Source organism: Notechis scutatus, chromosome Z (genome assembly GCF_049901735.1).
Source record: "Notechis scutatus isolate UNSWTSFEM ecotype Mainland chromosome Z, rNotScu1.2, whole genome shotgun sequence".
NCBI classification, from domain to species: domain Eukaryota; kingdom Metazoa; phylum Chordata; class Lepidosauria; order Squamata; family Elapidae; genus Notechis; species Notechis scutatus.
Window position 1 is genome coordinate 39,390,249 of NC_142025.1, and position 22,096 is coordinate 39,412,344.

General features: G+C 35.3%; 2 protein-coding genes across 3 annotated transcripts in view; both read right to left on the bottom strand.

The window, feature by feature from the left end:
* Window positions 1-4,922: 4,922 nt before the first annotated feature.
* Window positions 4,923-8,026, bottom strand: ARL4A (ARF like GTPase 4A). The gene has a single exon (XM_026677763.2). The coding sequence runs from the start codon at window positions 7,339-7,341 to the stop codon at window positions 6,739-6,741; it is 603 nt and encodes a 200-aa protein (XP_026533548.1). The 5' UTR covers window positions 7,342-8,026; the 3' UTR covers window positions 4,923-6,738.
* Window positions 8,027-12,098: 4,072 nt separating this feature from the next.
* The window catches only part of SCIN (scinderin), a 53,417-nt gene continuing 43,419 nt past the window's right edge, over window positions 12,099-22,096 (bottom strand). For both annotated transcript variants that reach the window (XM_087945946.1, XM_026677764.2), the window contains 5 exons: window positions 20,144-20,321; window positions 19,906-20,027; window positions 18,891-18,968; window positions 16,724-16,784; window positions 12,099-13,568 (listed from right to left, as the gene is read on the bottom strand). In XM_087945946.1, the coding sequence (XP_087802072.1) occupies window positions 13,435-13,568; window positions 16,724-16,784; window positions 18,891-18,968; window positions 19,906-20,027; window positions 20,144-20,321 (573 nt within the window). In that variant the 3' untranslated portion in view covers window positions 12,099-13,434. The remainder of the gene's footprint in view (window positions 13,569-16,723; window positions 16,785-18,890; window positions 18,969-19,905; window positions 20,028-20,143; window positions 20,322-22,096) is intronic.

The following is a 22,096-nucleotide window of genomic DNA, read 5'->3' on the forward strand; positions in this document are numbered from 1 at the left end:
TTGTACATGTATATGATCAACCCCAGAATAGTTAAGTTTACTATACTATATGTGTATTATATATCACTTTTTACATTTTGAATAGTACCTAAATTCCCTTGGGTTAAGGCAATAAAAACATAAATAAATGAACAAACACAAATTAAGTCTTCTTAATTTCAGTAGATCTGCTCCAAAGTCTAGATTTTTGTTAGAGTGATATACACTTTTTTTCGTACACTGTTTCCCACTTCTCTGTACTACATTGAAGTATGTGTTGCCCTTGGTATTATTATATAGAGATTCTGCATTTATTCCATAAAAACTTATACTGACTTAAATCATTCATGCATGTGCATGTAAGACAATGGCAATGTATTAGATAAAGTGGATTTGAGTCCAATAAAGCCATTTCCACAATATGAGTCCATGTCTTTAAGTGACCATGTTCCTTCATTGTTACTTCAGTGGGTGCTCAGTGTGGCAATGATCTGAAAAGAAAACACATCTGGTCTGACTAGATGTATAATAACTGTGTCCATGATTTCAAAACAGCCTAGAGCAGTTTTTTCAAATGCATTGGCTTCTGTCCTTCACAATCTTAACATCTTGAACTTTCATCTGTTATGTAGCTGTTAACAAAGCCTCAAAGTCAAAACAGAAGGAAAGGTAAATTGGCCAATGTTATCTTGTGAATTTTAGACTCAGTATGGATGTAGCAGCATCAGGTTATCTTGACTGATCCAGTTTGCATTAAACCATCAAACAAATAGTTGATAATATTTCAAAAATTACATCTTGTCCTTAGACATGCCATTCTAAATTGGGTATTTACCGCTGTTGTATAGCCTTCGGTTGAAAGCATGCAGGTAACAATCCAGCAGAAAAATTAGCAGCTCTATCAGGAAAATGTTGTTGCAGAAAGATTGGGAGAGAAAAGGATTAATCTGAACCAATTGTTGATTAATGTATTAATACTTTGGAAGAATCTGAGTACATTTGAGATAGCTATGCTTATTTATCCAAGATAGGCAAGTACTGTACTCTAATTCTCATGTCCTAGAATACTATCAAAGTTTCAAAAACCTTTGGTTAACTTTCAAGATTCATGGCCTAATACTTTTTTATTTAAAAAGTAATTTTTGAATTGTATATGTTACAGCAAAAAAAGATTCTTTTTGGTTTGTGTACACCTTAGTGGTGATGTCAAATTAAATCATATTTTGACAGAAATATGCTTGAAGCCAGGTGTCACATAAATAATTTTATATCTTTTAAACTATGGGGTTTTCTGAGCCAAATGAGAGAATATACAGTAGTTACAACTTATAGGGTCGGCCAAATCCAAAGCTTCCTTGTGAATCTTGAGTGGTATGCAGCTACTTAAATAACAAGAAAACAAATAAATCTATATGATTCCTTTGCAAGAATAGCAGTGGATATATGAAAGAGAGTGACTTATTTGTTTTAGTAATGTTTTGTTTTAAGCAAGTGATTTGATGTTATTAGTTAAAAATACTTAATGCACAAAATTCAGCATCCCTGTCTTAAAACATGGAATACCTTCCTTTTCCATCTTTGTTCCAAAGACTTGCTGAAGAACATTGAGAATGAGTCTTATTCTTTCATCAAGTTTAGCTTGTCACAATGCCAGCTACATGAGAATAAAGAGTTTCTGTAAGATTCCCTTCCCCATTTTGTCTATCAGAAATGGATTGCAGAAATATGGACAGCCATTACATGGCCACAAAGAGACACAGAAATGCTAACTCTTTGTAGCCATTTAATGATAGATTTTTGCAGGCCAGTCTGATAAATGTATTGCCTATCTTGGTGCCCATTAAATATGTTAAATTGTCCATCTTAGTCAAAGAAAGGATGGCACATTGAGCAATCTGACTGGTAACAGCATATGGCTGTTGCATTCAGCTCAATAAAATGCAACTCATAGCTAGAAAAATCAGATAAAACCTTCAATTGATTTCAACTTGTGCTTGACTCACATCAAATTATGAAAGTTAGAGGAAAAGACCTTCATTTGCTTTTCTGAAGATTAATTGAAAATGTATATTTGAAGCCACAGAAGTTAAATGTATTATCCTGCATTCATACACTAAAAAGTAATTCCTTTAAAGGCAAGAAGGATTAACACAAATTATAGGTTGAAGGTATCAATTACAAGTCTCCAATATTTCATATAGTTTAGCCCCTTGGTTGAGGTTATATAGAATAGAGCAGCTATGCTAAGTGATAATAGCACAGAGCAATGTTAATCTACATGATTGATAGGATGTAGTCAAAAGCGAACCCACTTTTAACATAATTTTCAGGACAGTGAGAAGCAAGCAGAATGAAAGCAAAAGGTTAGGCTTGCAAACTTTTTGTTGCTTATATTCCAAGACTTTTAGGAAAAGCTCAGTCCACAATAAAAAATAATATTTTTCCTGTTTTATTGTACCATATGAAGAGAAGCCAAATCCTTTTTACACTTATTTATCAAAGGTTGCTTACTCAGCTATTTCTGTCCATTCTGAAAGCACTTCAGAACTGAGCAAGTCATGAAGGCTGTTGCCACTGATAAAAAGCATGGAGAGGTATTAGATAAAAAATTCAGGGCCCATCCTTTTTAAAGGAGGGTGGAATGGGATTGGGTGGTCTATCATGTTAATACACATTTTTCAGAATGTTGAGTCCGTTGCCTTTGTAGCAATGAATTATTAATGAACAAGATACGGTACCACTACATTATAGAAAAGTAGTAAGTTGCGGGTGTGACTCAAATGAATAAATAATGAAGTAAAAGTAATCTATGATACATTCATCTAAAGTCTATTCAATTTTTAAATGCATGGCCAATTTGCATTTCCAAGATAATAGATATATATTACTTTTACAGATAACTTGGGCAATGACCCCTACTCTAAAACAGGAATACAAAGGCCCTATAGTACAAGTGTTCTCTGGTTTCTAACCCTGTAATCCTGTTTACACATACCCCAGAATGAACACAGCCTTGCTACATTCTGCAGAGATGTTTTCTCAAAAAAAGTCCTGAAGCTGGGCCAGCAGAGCTTTGAGAACTGGATAACAATGCTCAACTGATCTCAGTAACAGTGGGATATATTTAGAAGTCATCCTTCTATCTAAAATGCCTTTTCACAGCTTCTCAAATAACCTGCCATACAGGATTTTTCTTGACAGTCCTGAGTAGGGAAAAAACAATCCTGTAGACCGGTTAAATAATTTCAGCCAATGTTTATACTCGTTTAGATTCTGAATGTATATAATTGTTATTTTCTAATAATTGTTTATAACAGTTTTAAAGAAAAATGTTTTTGTTTAAAGTATTTATAGGCTGCCAAGCATAGCCAGTCTTTGGTTAGAGGTCTTCGGATCATTGCTTCTAAAGGGTAAGCAGCTTGCTTTGCAAGTCTCAAAAAAACCTTCCAACAGTTTCCCTTTCCTCCAAAAAAGAAAACTCCCAACTTGCCTATGGTTCAACCAAACCTAACATGGATATCAACAAATGTCCCACAAGAACTAAAGGTATTCAATTTCTCCCCATTTTTTTACATTATTCAAACGATGGCATTTATTTGCAAAATCTGCAAGAATATTCTTTTTTAAAAAATAGTAAGGAAATAAATAGTAGCTAGGTGCTCCATTCCATCTACACTTTGTGTAGATTATGTCTGGCTGAACTCTTTGACATTACTTTATCAGATTAGAATGAGAAAATATCATTGTTTAAATGTTTAATGGCCTAGAACCCCCACCCCTGGCCCCCAAAGCAATTTCTAAAACATTACCAACTCAAAACATAGCTATAAACTGTGTTTTAATTATATATTTTAATTCATAGTTAAATAATAAAAAGGCATGAATTTTAATTTATCCAGTTCTAGAATTTTCAAAATAGCTGCACATGTATAAAAACAGAATTTTGTAAAATATTGTAAATACTGTTTCTTGTGTAAACAAGAAACACAAAACTGTAGCTTAAGTAGACCCACTAAATATCCCCAAGCTATGCAAGTAATATCTATCCTGTACAATGGTTCATATTACTCCACATTAGTCTTATAGAATATTTGTAAAGAAGTGTGTTTCCTACAATTTCCTTTAGCAGATTTTACTTCCAGTCTCAATAAATACCTAGGAAAAGGCCAGGCATAGGTCTAAGGAGTATTTTTTGCTCTTTGGAGATACATATCTCATCAACAAGGATGAACAAGGTTTATTCAATACTAGGAGTTGTGGTAGAGTTAAAAAAAAAAAGAATGAAAAATGCCAATCCCTCTTTCCTTGGGAGTAGGAAACAAACATTTTTTAAATTTTATTTTAAATGGATGAGGGAAATAAAAGTACAAAACAAAACAACAAAACAAATTTGTAGTTTTAGGTGGGCATACTTCTACCAGAGCATTAGGGTTAAGGTAATTGTCAATTCCATTGACAATTCAGTCTGCAAACAGCAAAAATGTCATTGCTTTAACAAGTTATCAACCTTTCTTTGCATCTCAATGTTTGCAGCACAGAAAGTACTAGGACTTTTAAATGTTTTTATGATATAAAATACAGGAGTTTAATTAATAGGATGCTCTCAGAACAGAAATAGACCACCATTTCATAAACATCACAATTGCCGAAGTAATACTTCAGGTATTACAGGAAACACATTGTCAAGTTGTGCACACGAGTCATTTTAAAAACTATGTGTTACAAATTTAGAGACACAAGGACTAGTCCCTTTCATTTTGTATTTAGTTGAATGAGTGGACCCAGACTTCTAGGGAAGAAATGAAGAACATTTGTATACTAAGATAAGATTACAGAGAAATGTGCAACATGTTTGTAACAGCTAAATTATTCTACAACTGAGAACATCTATTGTGTACATCTATTGCTTGTTGAATACCAGAATCACAAAACTGAGACAAGAAATTGTATCAACAACTATATTTCATTGTTATAATATAAAGAGACAAAACATAATGCAAATGCCATTAAAATTTTAATGAGATACCAGTGATTTTTAAAACATTGTCACATTTTACAAATGTCACATGAATAAAGTTGTTTCATGCAGATAGTCTTTAATAAAAAGCAAAATCAACATACTAGAATGTGTTCAACTTGTTTCAATGAATTACTTGGAATTGAGTTTATTGAGGTTTAAGAAGTTATCTACATTTCTATAAATATAGACGTTAAGTGACTTTTAATGTCACTAGTGCAGATACATATAACCACCATAAAAAGCTCCATTAGAAGCTACTTCAATTCTTTCGAAAAGGATCAGGATTTCTTTCCTTTTTTAAAAAAAAGCTGACACTTTCAGTATTGGAAAACACTAAAGTGCATTTCTGGTTACCTTCTAACCAGTTTCTGGCTATAAAATTTGATTTTGCAGAAGTTTTTATTTCTTAACAGTCAGAAAAATAGTTAACCCTCCCTATATCTGATCAATAAATTTATACTAACTTGGTTGGTTGTGCTGAAGGAAGGACAAATCTCTGTTCAAGTTCATTTAGTATTGGAATTATGATTTCTCACAGCACCAGTAGAGTAATACAGGCTTCACTTTAGCCCTTTGACCTGTTACCCATACCAACTGATTTTTTTTTTGGGTGGGGGGGGAGGAAATTGTACCAGTAAGAAATGTGTTTCAATATTACATGCCATCCCAACTCAAACACTGCTTGCATGACTGCAAACAAGAAAAGCTTAAAGCATAGAGTAGATGTGTCATCTTTAAACTCTTGTTTTCCAGTGTCAAAGTTTTCAAGTGTATAGATTCAGTACATTCCTAGTACTACCAAAAAAGAATTTTTTTTTACAAAAACCTGGCAGTACATTTCAACAATATTGGGCACAAAGGACATGTAGCTTTGCTGATGTTAGCTTGACTTATATTGAACCATGATCAAATTTTATTGCCATCAATTTAATGTAAAGGTAATATTGCACTATAAGAATCCTGAAACTCCTTATGGTAATAGTTTACATTTGTCTAATTGTTTGGGTTTTTCATCTAAAACATGTCTTCTTGGAACAATAATAAGTATGGTCCAAATCTGATTAGCACTGCTTTAAAGATGCACAGCTATTTCTAAATAACTCCTACACACCAAGACATGCTATATTATCAGGAAACTCATCCACACTCTTACATAGTCCATACTTTTTTCTCTATCAGGCTGCAAATAACATGACTACCACAATGGTGGTAATTCAAATCATTTGCGTTCCAACTAGTATTTTAAGAGAAATCAGTTAAAAGTGTATACCATTCAACCAATCTTTCACATTCACAGCCTCTTAAATACTAATTGTCTAGATCCAGACATGTTAATATTGTTTTAAAGCTGCATATCTTCATCTAAACATCCCACTGACACAAGCAGTAGGTGAAAAACTAATGCCTTGAATGCAATTTTCTTGCAAAGGCACTCTCAGACATGACTATACCATGAAGCAAACCACTCATTTTATTATTTGGTTATTTAGATATCCAGATTACATTTACCCACCCATCTGTTTCCTGAACTCTTTGTACTATGTAACAAGGGAGTTGCTTTTTTTTTAAAGTAGTAGTCCCCAAATACATATAGGGAAATGATAAAATTATCTGCCTGCAAAACTTCCCACCAGACTGCATGTTTAATCAATCTGTACAAGATCCAAATGAGCAAGTCTAGTGCTGCCGACTTTTTTTGTGTCAAAAACCAAGGAATTCACCCTTACAGTCACAACATCTCATCTTTTCTTTTTCTGTTGTCTCAGCATTTTCCTTCGTTTAATTATCATGTCATGCAGTTTCTCCAATCCTTCTTTAAGACCATCTCCGATTATAGCACAAGTGGGCTGCAGATGCCAGGGAGTGGAAGAGCTCAGCTCGCTGGTTGCCAACATCTTTTCCACCTCCGAAAGCGACAGTGAATGTCTCAAGTCCTGCTTGTTGGCCACAATGAGCACAGGCACTCCCTGGTTCTCGGAAATCCGTGTGATTTTGTGAAGTTCCGTTTTTGCTTCTTCCATTCTTTCCACATCCACGGAATCCACCACGAAGATGATGCCGTCCGTGCAGCGGGTGTAGGACTTCCAAAGCGGTCGTAGCTTCTCCTGGCCTCCGACGTCCCAGAAGTGAAAAGTGACGGTCTTGTGGTTTCCCAGCGTCACCTTGATTTTTTCCGTATTGAAACCTTTAGTGGGCACAGTGTTGACGAATTCGTTGAACTGCAACCGATAGAGGACGGTGGTCTTGCCGGCACAATCCAGCCCCAAGATCACGATGTGGAAGCACTGGAAAGAAGGCAGGCTCGACAGGATCGGCGTCTGCTCCGACAACCCATTCCCCATCGCAGGGGAGGGGCCCGCGGCGAGCAGAGGGCACCAGCCGCCCGCCGCCGCCGCCGCCAAGCTTCTTCGCCTGTCCCAGGCTTCTAGTGACGATCTTGCCTCCCTGGCAAGCAGACGAGCGCAGGGTCAGACCAGACGACGATTTCAGGGCAGAAAAAGCAAGCCACGAAAGCACAAAATCCCAATCCGCTGGTCAGCTAAAGTCTCGCCGCCTCTTACTCGGAGGCTCCAAGAAGGCACCTTCCAATGCCGCAGCAAAACCCGCCTGTGCTTCTGATCGGGCCGCGCCTCCTTACCGTTTTACCCAACCCCTCATCGTTCCTACCCCTTCGTTCACGCTCCGCTCGCCATTGGATCAAGAAGGCCTTGCCGAGGAAGCAATTGGGCGGCAAAGTAGGAAAACCACTCTGCAGGTTCTGCTCTCCGCTTTCAGTTACTGGCTCCCACAGCCACCCATCAATCTGATTGCCCAATCTGTTTGAACCTCATTGGTCAAACTGAAGCGCGTGAAGGCAGGAGGAAGTTGGACGTTACCTCCCCGCCGCTGGCCTGCTCCCCCCCCCTTCTCCCGCCGCTTTTTCTCCATTCATAGCTGTAGAGAACGGAATGTGCTGCAGTGCCTGTCCCTCTTACGCCTTCAACAGAAAGGGAGTTGCCTCCCGTCCTGTTTTCGAGAGGAAGGAAAAAGATCGCTGAAACTGAGGCTGCCTCTTCGGTCTGGCTTCAGTTTTCCCCCTCCTTTTCTAGCAGGAAACACCCTGGCAGGGCTAATTGGCAGGGTTACTTCTGCCACCCATAGGAACATCGACATTCATTTCTGAAAACCTTATTCTTAATCCTCTTTTTCAACCTCCTCCTTCCTAAATGTGGAAAGAGGGAGGTGGGCATCTTCAAGGTTCATGAGATGAAATAATGTCTAAAAGCGCTCTGCCCAACTAGTTGCGTTAGGCGCAGTAAGCGAAGAGTTCCTCCGTTGGCCTCCCTGTGCACTCGTTTCCTAGCAACCGTTTTCAAATAATGCCCTCAAGTAACCGGCAGAGAGGCAAACGCTTTAGAATTATTAGACATTCCTTCCCCCCCTTTTTTTTCTGGCAAGTCCTTCCCGAATAGCCCCGCCTTCTCGGAGTTCTGCCTGCTACGCGTCACCTTCCTCAGTGCTTTTCGGTCAGGTCACGTGAATGACAGACCTCCTTGGCCACGCCGGCTCTTTTGTATTGATCTTATTGAGGCATCCCCCCTTGGTTACCTGATGATTTCTTGGGGAAAATGTTATTTTTTTTTCCTGCAACTAAAAGAAACTTGCTGTTTTCGAGAAGTATGACAAAAAAACCCAAACCTATTAGATGGAAAGATTAAAAAAGAATCCCTTTTCTCTTGCCATGAAAACATATTTTCTCCTTAATTCCTATGTAAATGTACAAGGGGTTCTGATTAGAAAATTGGCAATGTTTTAATTCAGGATTCCGCTCACATGTATTCATGATGATAAACTGCAGACCTAAAGAGATTTTTTTCTCTGCTACTTAATTATAATTATCTTTGCCAGCCATTCTAATGTTATTCCAGTGTTGTTCCACCCTGGCTTTGTTCCTCAAGGTCAGGTTATAAGACCAAAAGTTGTTTAACATTGAATTTTGTATGATGTATATTCATAACCATAGGTGCTGTTCTGCTTTCTCTTCTCAGCAAGCTTCCTGCCTCAGCACTTGTATGTAACCATAAATCAAAACTAATCCAGGGTGTGTGGTGTGAATCCCAAATCTTGGCTTCTTACAAGATCTCTGAAATCATTTGTGAGCAATTGCTAAGGGTTAGACTATTGGTTGTGACTGAAAGCAATATGTTTTTACAAAGTAGGGTATGGAATGAAATTACAAATATTTATCTAAGCCATTGTGTATGATAGGAATGAAAGTTTTGCAAAATAGATTGGCATAGTATTTGCAAAGCTCATAAATCTGCCTGAACTAAACAAATGTTTATGACGTAACTTTTTCAAGTTAAACCAATGTTATATAAAATAATCTATGCCTGAATTAAACCAAAATTAAACAGTTTTTAGTCACAAGACTGCTTGCTAAATTAACTTTTGCTTTATGAAGTTTTTTGGGGAATGAAAATGAAATTGACTTGATTGATTATGAAAGACACCTTTGTGAACTAAGCCAGTTTTTATGTGTTAGCTTCTTTAACTTAAATCAATGTTTGTCATGAAACTATTAAGTGTGTGACATAAATCAGCTTTTGTGGAATAAAATAAATCTTTGAAAGTTGTAGCAGCTTTCATGTATAAAGTCAAAATAGTCTATTAGCTATGCTAGGATTGTGTGTGTGGCATCAGTCTTTCTAGGCTATACTACTATGTATTTGGTTCAAATGATTGTAGTATAAAATCACGTTTCTCCAAGCTAAACTAAATTTCTAAAAGTATTAAACCAAATATCCCCATCATTTATCCATCTTGGAAAAAAGTGCCCCCAAATTGAAATCTTGGACCCTGCAATTGGCTATAGTAATTATATACAGTATATTATTGCTGATCCTTCCCTTTTTCTTTCATATAACATAGTAATCGGGGTAGTAGGCATTTTTTTAAGAGTTGGAATGTCAATCCAGACATTTTTGAATATTTTTTCACAAATATTCAATTCCAAATCTTGCAGTACTTAGAAGACTGTATGATCCTCCAGCAATGCAATTATAAACCATTGGGATCTGATGGATTACATCCTAGAGTTCTGAAGGAGCTGGTAGATGTTACGTCAGAATCATTGTACCATAGTTTTAAAAAAATCTTGGTGCACTAGAGAACTACCAGAGAATTGGAAAAGAGCTGATGTGATTCCCATCTTCAAAAAAGGAAAAAAAACAGACTCAGGAAACTACAGACCAATCAGCCTAACATCAATCCTTGGGAAGATACTGGAAAAAAATAATCAAAAAACAGATCTGTGAACATCTAGAAACAAGTAAAGTTATAACTAATAGCCAGCACAGGTTTGTTAAAAAACAGATCATGTCAAACCAATCCTATTTTCATTCACACTAATTTAGAGTAACTAAATTAGTAGACCAGCAAAATGCTGTGGGCATAGTATACTTCGATTCAGCAAGGCATATGACAAAGTAGACCACAACCTAATTCTTGGTAAACTAGAAAAATGTAGGATAGACAGCATCACCACCAGATGGATTTAGTGGTACTACATTTATATGGAGAGAAATAAGCAGTGGGATACCACAAGGCTCCATCTTAGGTCTAATACTCTTCAATATCTTCATAAATGATTTAAATGAGGGAATAGAAGGTGAATTCATCAAATTTGCAGATAATACTAAGCTAGCAGGAATAGCCAACACCACAAAAGGCAAACTCAGGATCCAAAAAGATATTGACAGACTTGAACAATGGGCCCTATCCAACAACATAAAATTTAATGTGGAGACAAGCAAGGTTTTACACGTAAACAGGAAAAAATAAAGGGAGCAAGTACAGATTAGGCAAAACCTGGCTCAAAAACAGTAACTATGAGAAACTTTGGAGTCCTAGTGGACAATCACAAACATGAGCCAACGGTTTGTGGCAGCAGCCAAAAAAGCTAATACAATCTTTGGTTATATAAATAGAATCAAAATCACATGAAGTATTAGTATTGCTTTATAAATCCTTAATAAGATTACATCTAGAATACCGTATCCAAGTTTTTGTCATCATATTACAAAAAAGACTTTAGAAAAAGTACAAAGAGAAACAATAAAGATGATTAAGGGCCTGGAGACAAAAGCATATGAAGAACTTTTGCAAAAATTGGTTATGTCCAGTCTAGAGAAAAGGACAAGGGATGACATGATAGCAATATTCCATTGAGGAGCTGCCACAAAGAAGACGAGAACTTATTTTCCAAAGTACCAAAAAGCAAAACAAGAAACAATGGATGGAAATTAGAGAAGCAACTAATGGGACACTTAACCAGTGGAACAATGTGCTTTCAGAAGTTGTTGCTTCATCACTGGAGGGTTTTAAGTAGAGACTGGACATCTACCTACCTGAAATGGTATAGGGCCTCCTGCTTGATCGTGGGGTTGGACTAGAAGACCTCCAAGGTCTTCAGTTAGTAACTACATTACTGAAAAAAGTGACTTATGACTGTTTTTCACAATTACTTTTCCAGTCTCCCCATGATCACGTGATCAAATTTCAGGTACTTGGCAGCTGGTTCATATTTATGACTTTTGCTTTGTCCCAAGGTCATGTGATCCCTTTTTTGCAACCTTCTGGCAAGTAAAGTCAATGGAGAAGCCAGATTCTCTTAACAACTGGTTTACTAACTTATCAACTTGAATGATTCACTTAACAACTGAGGCAAGAAAGGTAAAAGGTAAAATGGGACAAAATTCACTTAACAAATGAAATTTTGGGCTCAATTGTGGTCATAAGTTGAGGACTACTTGTATTCATTTTCCTGATTGAGTTAGTGTGATATATGTGGTAGACTAAAGCATAAAACTTAACAGATATCTTGAACTATTTTTGTTAATCTATCTCTAAGACTTATAATGATAATGGAATGGGTAAAAATTTATACACTGTATTCTGAGATAGTTTGGAGAAAGTAGATAAAATTAAATGATTACTTCTGCCAAAATAACTATGTATATTAGAGACAAATCTTTAGAAGATGATCAAGATAGTGAACTACTTGAATATGTAAGTAAATCAAACATAATTATATAAAAGGAAGACAACAGTTTAACAATAGTTTTGATTAAGAGGCTTTATTAATTGGAAGTATAAAATTCATATTTAAAAGCATATATTTAATTTATCATAAGTTCCCACTCACCAATGAGAAATGGAACAATTATTCTCACTTTTTGATAACATATATTCATCTTTGATAACATATATTCATCTTATTCAGAAACTGAATATACATAACTAGTTGCAGACATACCAATCCAATTAATAATGCATAATAGTTTTGTTTCTCATAAGTGCTACAAGCTCTGGAATGTAAATCATTTCAGAGCATCTTAAACCGGAAACAAAAAATTAACACTACTATTGAGATACATTCTTATAATCAGTAAATACAGGATTACCAGATCAGTACTGCAAAAAACTCTCAATAAACAGCAAATAGAAACTAATGAGTTTTTCTGTATTTCTTTCCTGCCATCTAATGGTCATCATGTTGTAATTTTGTTTTTATGTGAAGGATCAGAATAGAAGCATAAGTTTTTTTTAAAATGTTCAGATGTCAAAGGAATATAAATAAAATTGTTTTTGGCAACTTTTTGTTGTGAACAACAGTGTATAGTTTTCTTCCTACAGAGTTTATAAAATGCATACTAGGTTAGAGAAGTATTTAAATAACTTGGAATATTAAAAGCAACTATTTTCACTTCCTTTCCTAAGTATTGATAGACAAGCTCAGGTATTGTATAGTTGCCTCTTTCAAAAACTGGGAGTTTTCCTGGGCTATACAATTCTCTGGTTCTTTAAATGTCAGGTTTGAAAAGTTAAGTTGTGATTACTGTCCAGGACATGGCATAAAAATAGATGAAAAATAAAACGTTTTATGACTGAAGTATAAGCAAACCTAAAATGACTGGACCAATATAATGAGTCAGGAGAAAAGTTTGGACAACCAGACCAATCTTTCCTAAATATTCAATTAGAAAGCTATAAATTACTGAGCTAGTATTCAATCACACTTGGGTAATAATAGACAAGCACATAATAAACCAAGCTATAGGCAGAAAAGAAGGCTATGCTGTGGAAATTCCATAATCTCTTTTCAGAGTGCAGCTCTGATATTTAGTCAATGAAATTGAGAATGATAACGCTAAATGTTGCTCAGAGATTTTGGATTTCTTCCATCCTGAACAATGTATTTAAGAAAGGACACTTTCTAATTATGTTGGGAGCACGTATTTATGCGTGTAGAATGTGACGTGTTTTATTCCCTAAATATACACCCAAGATTAAGGCACTGATCTCAATAATAGTTGTTTTTAATCTTTACAATCACATACTCAAAATTGTTGGAGAATATCCAGTTATTTCCATGATTCAGTGTTTTTTAGCTGTTAGTTCTTCCATTTGTTGTAATCCCAGCCCAAAAACCAGCCTGTGAATGTTGGAGGTTCAAAACCTTGTTTTACAATAACAACTGGAGTCCCTTTATCTCTTCCAGAAGGATCAGTCTCAATGTAGTTTTTGGCTGAAATACATGAATACATAAAATAATACTATGATAACATATCACAGCAAAATAGTATTCTATTTTCAGTTAATTTCAAAATCACTTTATTTAATTTCTACATCATTCTTCCCTTAACAGAATCCTAGAGCCCAAGAGAAGTATGGGAAATCTGTCATAGAACTATTCTAATAAAATAACTAAAGAATAATTAATCGTTCTTTACATAAATAATTTGCAAAAATAAAGCAGAATGCTGAAGGAGTAATTGTTTTTCCATACGTATAAATCTTGAAATGTTTACAATAAAGAGGACACCCTGAGGATCAGCCAAACATCTGAAGAAAAAGTCCCATAACTGGATACCATCACTGAGAGGGCCCTACTAACAGAGCCAAACACACCAGGGAAACTACAAAGAGGAGCTCCCAACTTATCTTAGAGCACAAGCTGGGTGATAAGAATGAAATGATTTTTAATATATCTAAAACAAACTGCTATTATTGGGTATTTTATGTTTTAAGAGAATTATCTATGATAAGCTGATCTTTTTTATAATTTAAAATTATCTAATTTATAAACTATTAATCACTGAAAGTTCTGACACAGCAATTTAAATTTTAACATTAATTTTATCTTGTCTATGCAAATAACATAATTTTAGTAATTTATTTTAATACTGAATAGAATGATTTGTAATTTCAAGAAAAAAGTGATATGTGTGTGAGTGTGTATGTTTATGTATATGTATATATATTTGATATTATCTGAATCAATGAAAATACAAGTTGGGTTCACACTTCATATTGAATCATGATGGATAGATTCATATATGATACTGAGGCATAAACCATGAATTTAAATTTGCTGTGTTTTGATTTGATTTTCACAATACATTAAACTAAAACTAAACAAAATGAACAATATTTTTACACAGCCTACTCTTTCTCCTATATTGCATTAATTGCTCTTAACAAAGAATAGGCTGTCAATGACTGGGCTGATGATAAATTACTGTACTATCATCTCAGAATATCCAAAATTTTCTTTGTAAAACTAATAGTCCTAGGCTTTTATATATATAGAGAGACTTGCTCTTATTTTTGATTTTAACTCTTATAACAGTACTTTCAGTTGTATAAAGAAAAGTTCTAAGGGATTGTGAGGTAACTGATATTAAAGTGTTCCCCAAATCAGAAGACAAAATATGCATAGTATTTGCATATTAACATTAGCCACATCATACAAAGAGAATCTGTATAAAATGTTTTACAGGTGACATCTGCCTCTGGCAAGATTGGCTAAAATGTTTAGTAATACATCCCTGAAATGTTGGAAATGCAAACAACTACCAGGTACATACTATCACATGTAGTGGACTTGCAAAAAAGCAAGGGAATTTTAGCAACAGATCCAGATGTGGTTAGAAAAAATTGTTGGACAAAGTTTAGAATTCAAACCCAAATTATTTTTATTAGGAATTATAACAGAGGGTTATAGTAAAGGGTCAATATATTTAATATTATACATTCTGACAGCAGTGAGAATGGTATATGCCCTGCAATGGAAAAGTGAAAATATACCTTCAGAAAGGGAGATAATAAAGAAAATATTAGTCTGAGCTTAACTGGATAGATTAACGTTAGAATTTAAAAATAAAGAGACAGAATATTACGGCACATGGAACAGATTTTACAAATCATTGGAATTGAGAGGTGGGAGTTTGAACATGAAATAACTAGGCTAAGCAAACCTGGAATGTATACGTATATACACCAAAATGAGTATATTGGTCAAAAACAACTGTACAAGACTAGCAAGGTATAAACAGTATATATGTCATTTGTCTTTTATATTAGTGTGTATGGCACAAACACAGTGGTCTCTCTTGTCTCTTATTGGCAGGTTAAAAGGAATAACAGTGCTATGGTATAAAGTTTGCTATTTTTATCTAATTTTTTAACATTTTGTATTGCAGTGAATTGATGTAAGGAAGCTAATATGGTTTAGTCAGAGATACCAGGCTAGAAATCAGGAGATCATGAGCTCTAGTTCTGCCATAGGCAGGATTGCCAAATGCCTAAATTTTGATCACTTAACCAGGGGGTGCTGCAGTAGCTGCAATAACCATTCACTCAGCACCACTGTAATTTCAATCACTGAATGAATAATTGTTAAGTGAGAACTACCTCTGTGATTCAGTAAATTGTGAACAAGCATGTTGTATAAACATAATTTAAAGGTCTCAACAGTTAAAAGAAATAGATTCTAACAAATGTCAAGATATTCAGAACAACAGCCAAAGAAAAAAAATTAAATAATTCATCATAACTATGAAATGTAATATCGAACAGTGAACCAATTAATCAGTGATATAAAGATAACTTGCAGTTAAAAGCCACCATACTTCAGTGGTTTTAAAACACAAGCAAACCCATTCTTAAATAAACCTTATCTTCCAATACATGTTTTCTTATTATTAAAAAGTGGTTTCTATCAAACCTGTGCCAAGCCATATATTTTGAAGAGCATCATCATCTCACTATAGAATCAGTCTCTTGCAGAAGAAACCACATTAACTGTGGGTTTTCAGAATACAATAACAGTTGTATGTAGCTTTGGCGTATCAACAGTGCCTTTAAAACACTGCAACCATTTGGAAAACACCTGGGAGATCATATTTGAAATACAAAACTTGAACAATTTTTAAATGGCAGCAAACAGGTAGAGAAAGTTGTGCTTTGCTCCCATATTTTTGGAGCACATATTAGATAGGCATTAAAAAATAGAAACACTGATTTGCAAAATTGACTAAATTTATCTAATGAACAACTGAAAAAAAAATATGTAAAAGGGAAATGTGATAAAGGATGAAAGTGGTTGAACAAACAAATGTGTACACTTCAAAAGAAGCAACCACTATGTCAAAAAAATAATTGGTTTTTCTTACTCATCATAATATACTGTCTTATAAGAATAAATATAGCTGAATTAAGGAAGCACCTGGGGAAAAAAAATCTCTTACTGAAAACCTTTTCCCAATTTAATACTTTTCTGAATTGTTCGTTTTCAATTGTTACATTGATAGGGCAGTATAGGTGCATATCTGAAGGGAAACACTGAACTTAAATATGAGCATCCTGCAAATCAATCGACTATTTGGTTTCTTTTCTTACCAGATTTAACTGATTCAGCACGTTCGGTTTCATTAGCATCTTTGCCAATCCAGACAAATACCTTGGAATAACAAGGGAGAGAGAGAGAAAAAACAAAACAAAATCATATATCAGCTTTCGATATAGAGTTTGGAAATCATTCTAGAGATTAAACTTGGGAAACATGTGTCCAGTTTCAACTATTATTTTTTCTCATTTACTAAAACACTACAGGTTGTACTTACTACTACCAATTGGGACTGGAATTGCCACTGCTAAGTGAAGAGATCTTCAAGTGAGTCATGACTGATTTTATGACTTTTTTGCCACAATCATTGAGTGAATCATCATGGTTGTTAAGTAAATCACAGTCATTAAACAAATTCAACTTTCCCATTTACTTTGCTCATTAGAAGACAGTTGGAAAATTTTCAAATGATCACATGACGTGATGACCCGGGGCCTGACACAAAAATAACCAAGTCACAAAAATAGAAGAAAGTCCTTTTAATGCCTCCAACTTGGCCCCAATGTCTAATTATCCTCTGCTGGATATCAAACTCTTAAAGAAAACAGTTTACGGAGGGAGTAAATGCAGTCTGCTCCCAAAGTAAAGTTAATTCAAAATAAAAAAATCCAACATGCCACACTGAAGGAATTACTATGGCATGCAAGGATGATTAATTGCAGACTTCTACCAGATAACGCAGTTGGGAGGAAGCCAAACCACAGATAAGCTCCGACAAGAATGCATGCTTTGCTTCCAGCAACTGTGCTGTGTGCAGTTTAAACAGTCCTCCCAGCTGCAGCCCATGAAGGGGATCAGGACCCCTTCCTCCCCCGTAGACCACACCACTCACCCCGTAGACCTTATCCACTCCTCCCTGCGTGCTCTAGGATGAAGAGGGGATGGACCTGGGTCTTCGCCTGAATGCCCATTCGGCCTGTGCCCTTCCCCAGTTTCCTCCACAACCACCAGAGCCACATTCCCACTCCCTGTCAGCTGTTCCATCTCTCCTTCGGAGTCAGACTCCAACAGGGGCATGACATGACGCTAGGATGCTGCAACCATCATTAATATTTGCCAGATGTAAAGCAGCCAATTTTTGATCATGTGCCCATGGGGAAATTGATGGTCATAAGTGTGACAGCCAGTTAGAAGTCATTTTTTTCAGTGATGTCATAAGTTTGAATGATCACTAAACAAGTAGTCAAAAGTTAAGGATTACTATACCTGCAAATGCATTTTCATGTTTTATTTTAATATCAAATTGTACATGTATCTTAATCATTGTCTGACTGTTTGCTATGCAAACATATTGTTCCTTCTTACATTTGAAAACCAGCTATAAAACACAGCTCATAGTATAGAGATATTCATTTGAGTCTTTCACTTTCCAGGCAATACTTTTCTATTCTACATAGTTCCCTTATTTATTTGATTAATACTCTAACATTTGATGGGACTTTGCTGGGTAGCTTCCAAAAAGTTAAAAATTATAATAAAACAAATATTAAAACATGAACATACAAACCTACAATACATAAAGCCATAATAAAGCAATCAGTATTAAAGCACTAAGGATTTATTTCTTGCATAAATCTTTTTAAAAAAGTTTTCCTGTACCAGCATCTTAAATAAAGATTTGCCATTGGCTAAACTTAATGGAATTGAGTAATATCAAAAATTCTCCTCTCTCCAATTTGATTTCAGTATCTAGTACAAGTTTTGTTAAACAGAGATTTTCCTTTTTACATTTTTTCCTCAAACTCATTTTGTCCATTGACATTTACACACATACACACACACACACACACACACACACACAAAATGTTCTCTTAATCGCATTCATTTAAATAGTTCATTTTTTACATTAAGTAAAAATGGTTAGCAATGAGCTTAGAATCAAATGGGTATAGGTATGTGAATATTACTTTTCACTCTTTTTCTAGATTTTTTTTTAAAAAACATAGCGATCTAAGAACATAAAATAAGAATTATAAAAATAGTTTCTAGTCTTATCCATTTTCTCCCTTCCTTTTCTATTTGCTGGATACAGAATTCAAAATTTAAGTGCTACCTTTACCTTAAATGACACAAATCTTTGTATCATGCACATATTGTACACTTAGCTCTACACTGTAGCTTCTGTCATACAGAAATTCTCTAGTAAAATGAATATTTTACCTGATCCCAAGTATCTAACAACATGACATCATCCTCAGCCAAATCTTCTTGAGTGAACTCTCCAGGGACTTCTTCAATCTAGAGGAAATAATACTTTACTGAATCATACATTTCTCTTATTAAGAACACCCATGCTAAATTAAAATATTTCCTTACTAATTAGATTCATATTATTTTAAGATTGGCAGAAGGTGTATAATAACAAGGAAAAAAGGGAAAAGTAGATAAGACTGAGTAAATAACTACAGTATGAGGATGCTACAGATGATCATACTCAATTGACATTAGCAATTCAAGTCATGTGAGGAGACAAAGTTGTCAAAAGCTAAGTATAATACTAAACAAACAATAGTTCATGTACTCTGCATGAGGATATGAGCTTACAGATATAGAGCTAAAAGCAGTACACCAAAATGGCTTAGACTACAAGATTTCCATAGAAATCTTAGCCAATATACCACCATATATAATTTCATTCATATGTGAATAAACCAAACAATGTGGCACACCTTTTCTTGGCCAGTCTAAATAGAGGACAATACATTGAACAAAAATATTCCAATGGCATTATAATTACAGGCTCCAGTCAACCTATGTTTACTGCAGAACTATCTTCATAAAGATCTTAATACAATGTATAGTGTCCCGATATTATTCTACCAAACTCAAGGAGCAACATCTGTGGGAAAGGATCAGAATAGGCAAGATGACAGTACAGCATTGCAAATGAAATCCTGCTTTTTGAACATGTCTGTAACACTGATGTTACAGAAAAGGAACAGGGTTGTTTCCACCATCATTTTGCCTGAGCTACCTTCCCTTCCTCAAGTGTTGCTATGACAAGTCCTAATATCTGAATCTTTATAAAATGTTCCTTTATATTTTATGCTCTTGCAAAAAGTATTTTTATTTACTTACAACATATTCAAATAGATTTATTATGCCCAAGAAATAAACAACCATAGTAAATTAGAAAAAACTTATTATTAAGTTTTTAAGTAACTCTTAAACTTACTATAAACCTGCCAGTTTTATTAGAACAACCATAAAGACGAGGCGGACGGTCTTCTGATTCAGTTTGCAAATGGGGTGATGATTGGTATTGTTTTTTACCACCAAGCGCAGTCCAAAATTCCTCTAAAAAGTAACCACACAAAAATTACCTTGCAGGCATTAAATCTTAAGAGACCCGCTTCCTGATTGCCCTGTCATGCTGAGATTTTCATTTCATTTCATTTTATTTGCACACTCACGGGGTTCATGACTTTCTTCAATTCTTGAAGTTTGACATTTTAGGACACCAGCTACATACTTAGCACCTTTTTCTTCTTCTTTGCTTGCTCCTTTACCAATCCAGGTATACCCAGACTTAGTTGGTAGTTTCAAAACAAAGACATCATTGGAATTCAGTGAAATTGCATCAACATCAACCTGAGATTAAAAAAAGACATTTGTCTTTTTCTGTTTGCCCCCATTTCTGAACTTTATATTGTAAGCAAAATTATTTTTTTTCAAGCACCATATGCTTGAGCTAAGAAGTTAAATACAATGTAATGAGACAAAATTGTAATTTATAATCTTAAGAATAACTAGTTAGGAAAAAAGTTTCCATTACACACACACATACACCCACACTCAAAATAATCATAAAAATAGGAACAGAAAATATATAATAGGTTCAGTGTAACAAGCAAATCAGTGGTACAGCCGGTATTTCATGCACTTTAAATATACCAATATTTTAGGGATGGTATCTTTTGGGGGCGGGGAGGGGGAAGAAAAGAAGCAATTAAATTTGTGCTTAATCAGACTTGTCCTTAGTTTATCAGGTTGCAATCTGAGACAAGTTGGTGTTTATGTTTTGTAAATTAAAATATGAATTATGAAGTAGCATCATAGCACATATGGGCAGATCTTTAGCAAAGAACTGTATTTTCTTAGCAGTCATTCACTTCAATTATTTTGTTCAGTTTCTTATTTTGATTATCTGAGGTTTATTTTGTTCCAGTTTTGCACCCATTTGCAATTTTTAATGGTCTATGGATTGAAGGGGACGTGGTGGCTCAATAGCTAAGACACTGAGCTTGTCGATCAGAAAGGTAGGCAGTTTGGCGGTTTGAATCCCTAACACCATGTAACGGAGTGAGCTCCCATGACGTCCCAGCTTCTGCCAACTTAGCAGTTCGAAAGCATGTAAAAATGCAAGTAGAAACATAGGGACCACTTTGGTGGGAAGGTAACAGCATTCCGTGCGCCTTTGGTGTTTAGTCATGCCGGCCACATGACCACAGAGACATCTTTGGACAGTGCTGGCTCTTTGGTTTTGTAATGGAGATGAGCACCACTCCCTAGAGCCGGAAATGACTAGCACTTATGTGCAAGGGGAACCTTTACTTTACCTTATGGATTTTTATAAACATTTCCCCCAATTTTATTTCTTTTGCAAAATTATCTTTTCTAATACAATTTCATGCATTATTTTTATTGGCTGAAATTTCCCAAAATGTGTATTCAGTATAGGCAGGGGTGGGATTCTAATTTCTTAACAACTGATTCTGTAGGTGTGGCCTAATTTGTGGGTGTGGCTTGGTGGCCATGTGACTGGCTGGGCCTGGCTAGGTGGTCATGTGACGGGTGAGTGTAGCTAGGTGGCCATGTGACTAGGATGGGCATAGCTAGGTGGTCATGTGACTGGCAAACCAAATATAAGTGGTCCTCGCTTAATGGCCAGTTGCTTAGCAAGTGTTCTAATTTACGACTGACCTCCCCAGAGCTATTTAACCTGTTTTTGGTGTTTTGACAGCCATGCATACACACACACACACACACACACACACACAACACCAGTTACAACATCCCACACAGTCTTTTGACTGAGGTTTTCTATGTTTCCAACAATTCCTTCTGGTTTCCGGTTAAAAATGTTCCTTGGGGAAAATGGACTTATTTAACAACCAGTGTTTGCTTAATGACCACAAAGTTCACTTAATGACCATGGTGTTTGCCTAACTCAGGGTCTTCAACCTTAAACACTCAAGGAGCCATTTTTCTATTGTTTTTAAACAGGTTTCTTTCTTTTTTTCTTCCTTCCTTCCTTCCTTCCTTTTTTCTTTCTCCCTCTATCTCTCTCATCTCTTTCTTCCTTATCTCCCTTTTTCTTTATCCCTCTCTCTGTTTCTCATTTCTCTTTCTCTCTCTCATCTATA

What these genes read in the sequence shown, in the direction of transcription:
- ARL4A (XM_026677763.2), bottom strand. Translation starts at nt 7,341, where the DNA reads ATGGGGAATGGGTTGTCGGAGCAGACGCCGATCCTGTCGAGCCTGCCT.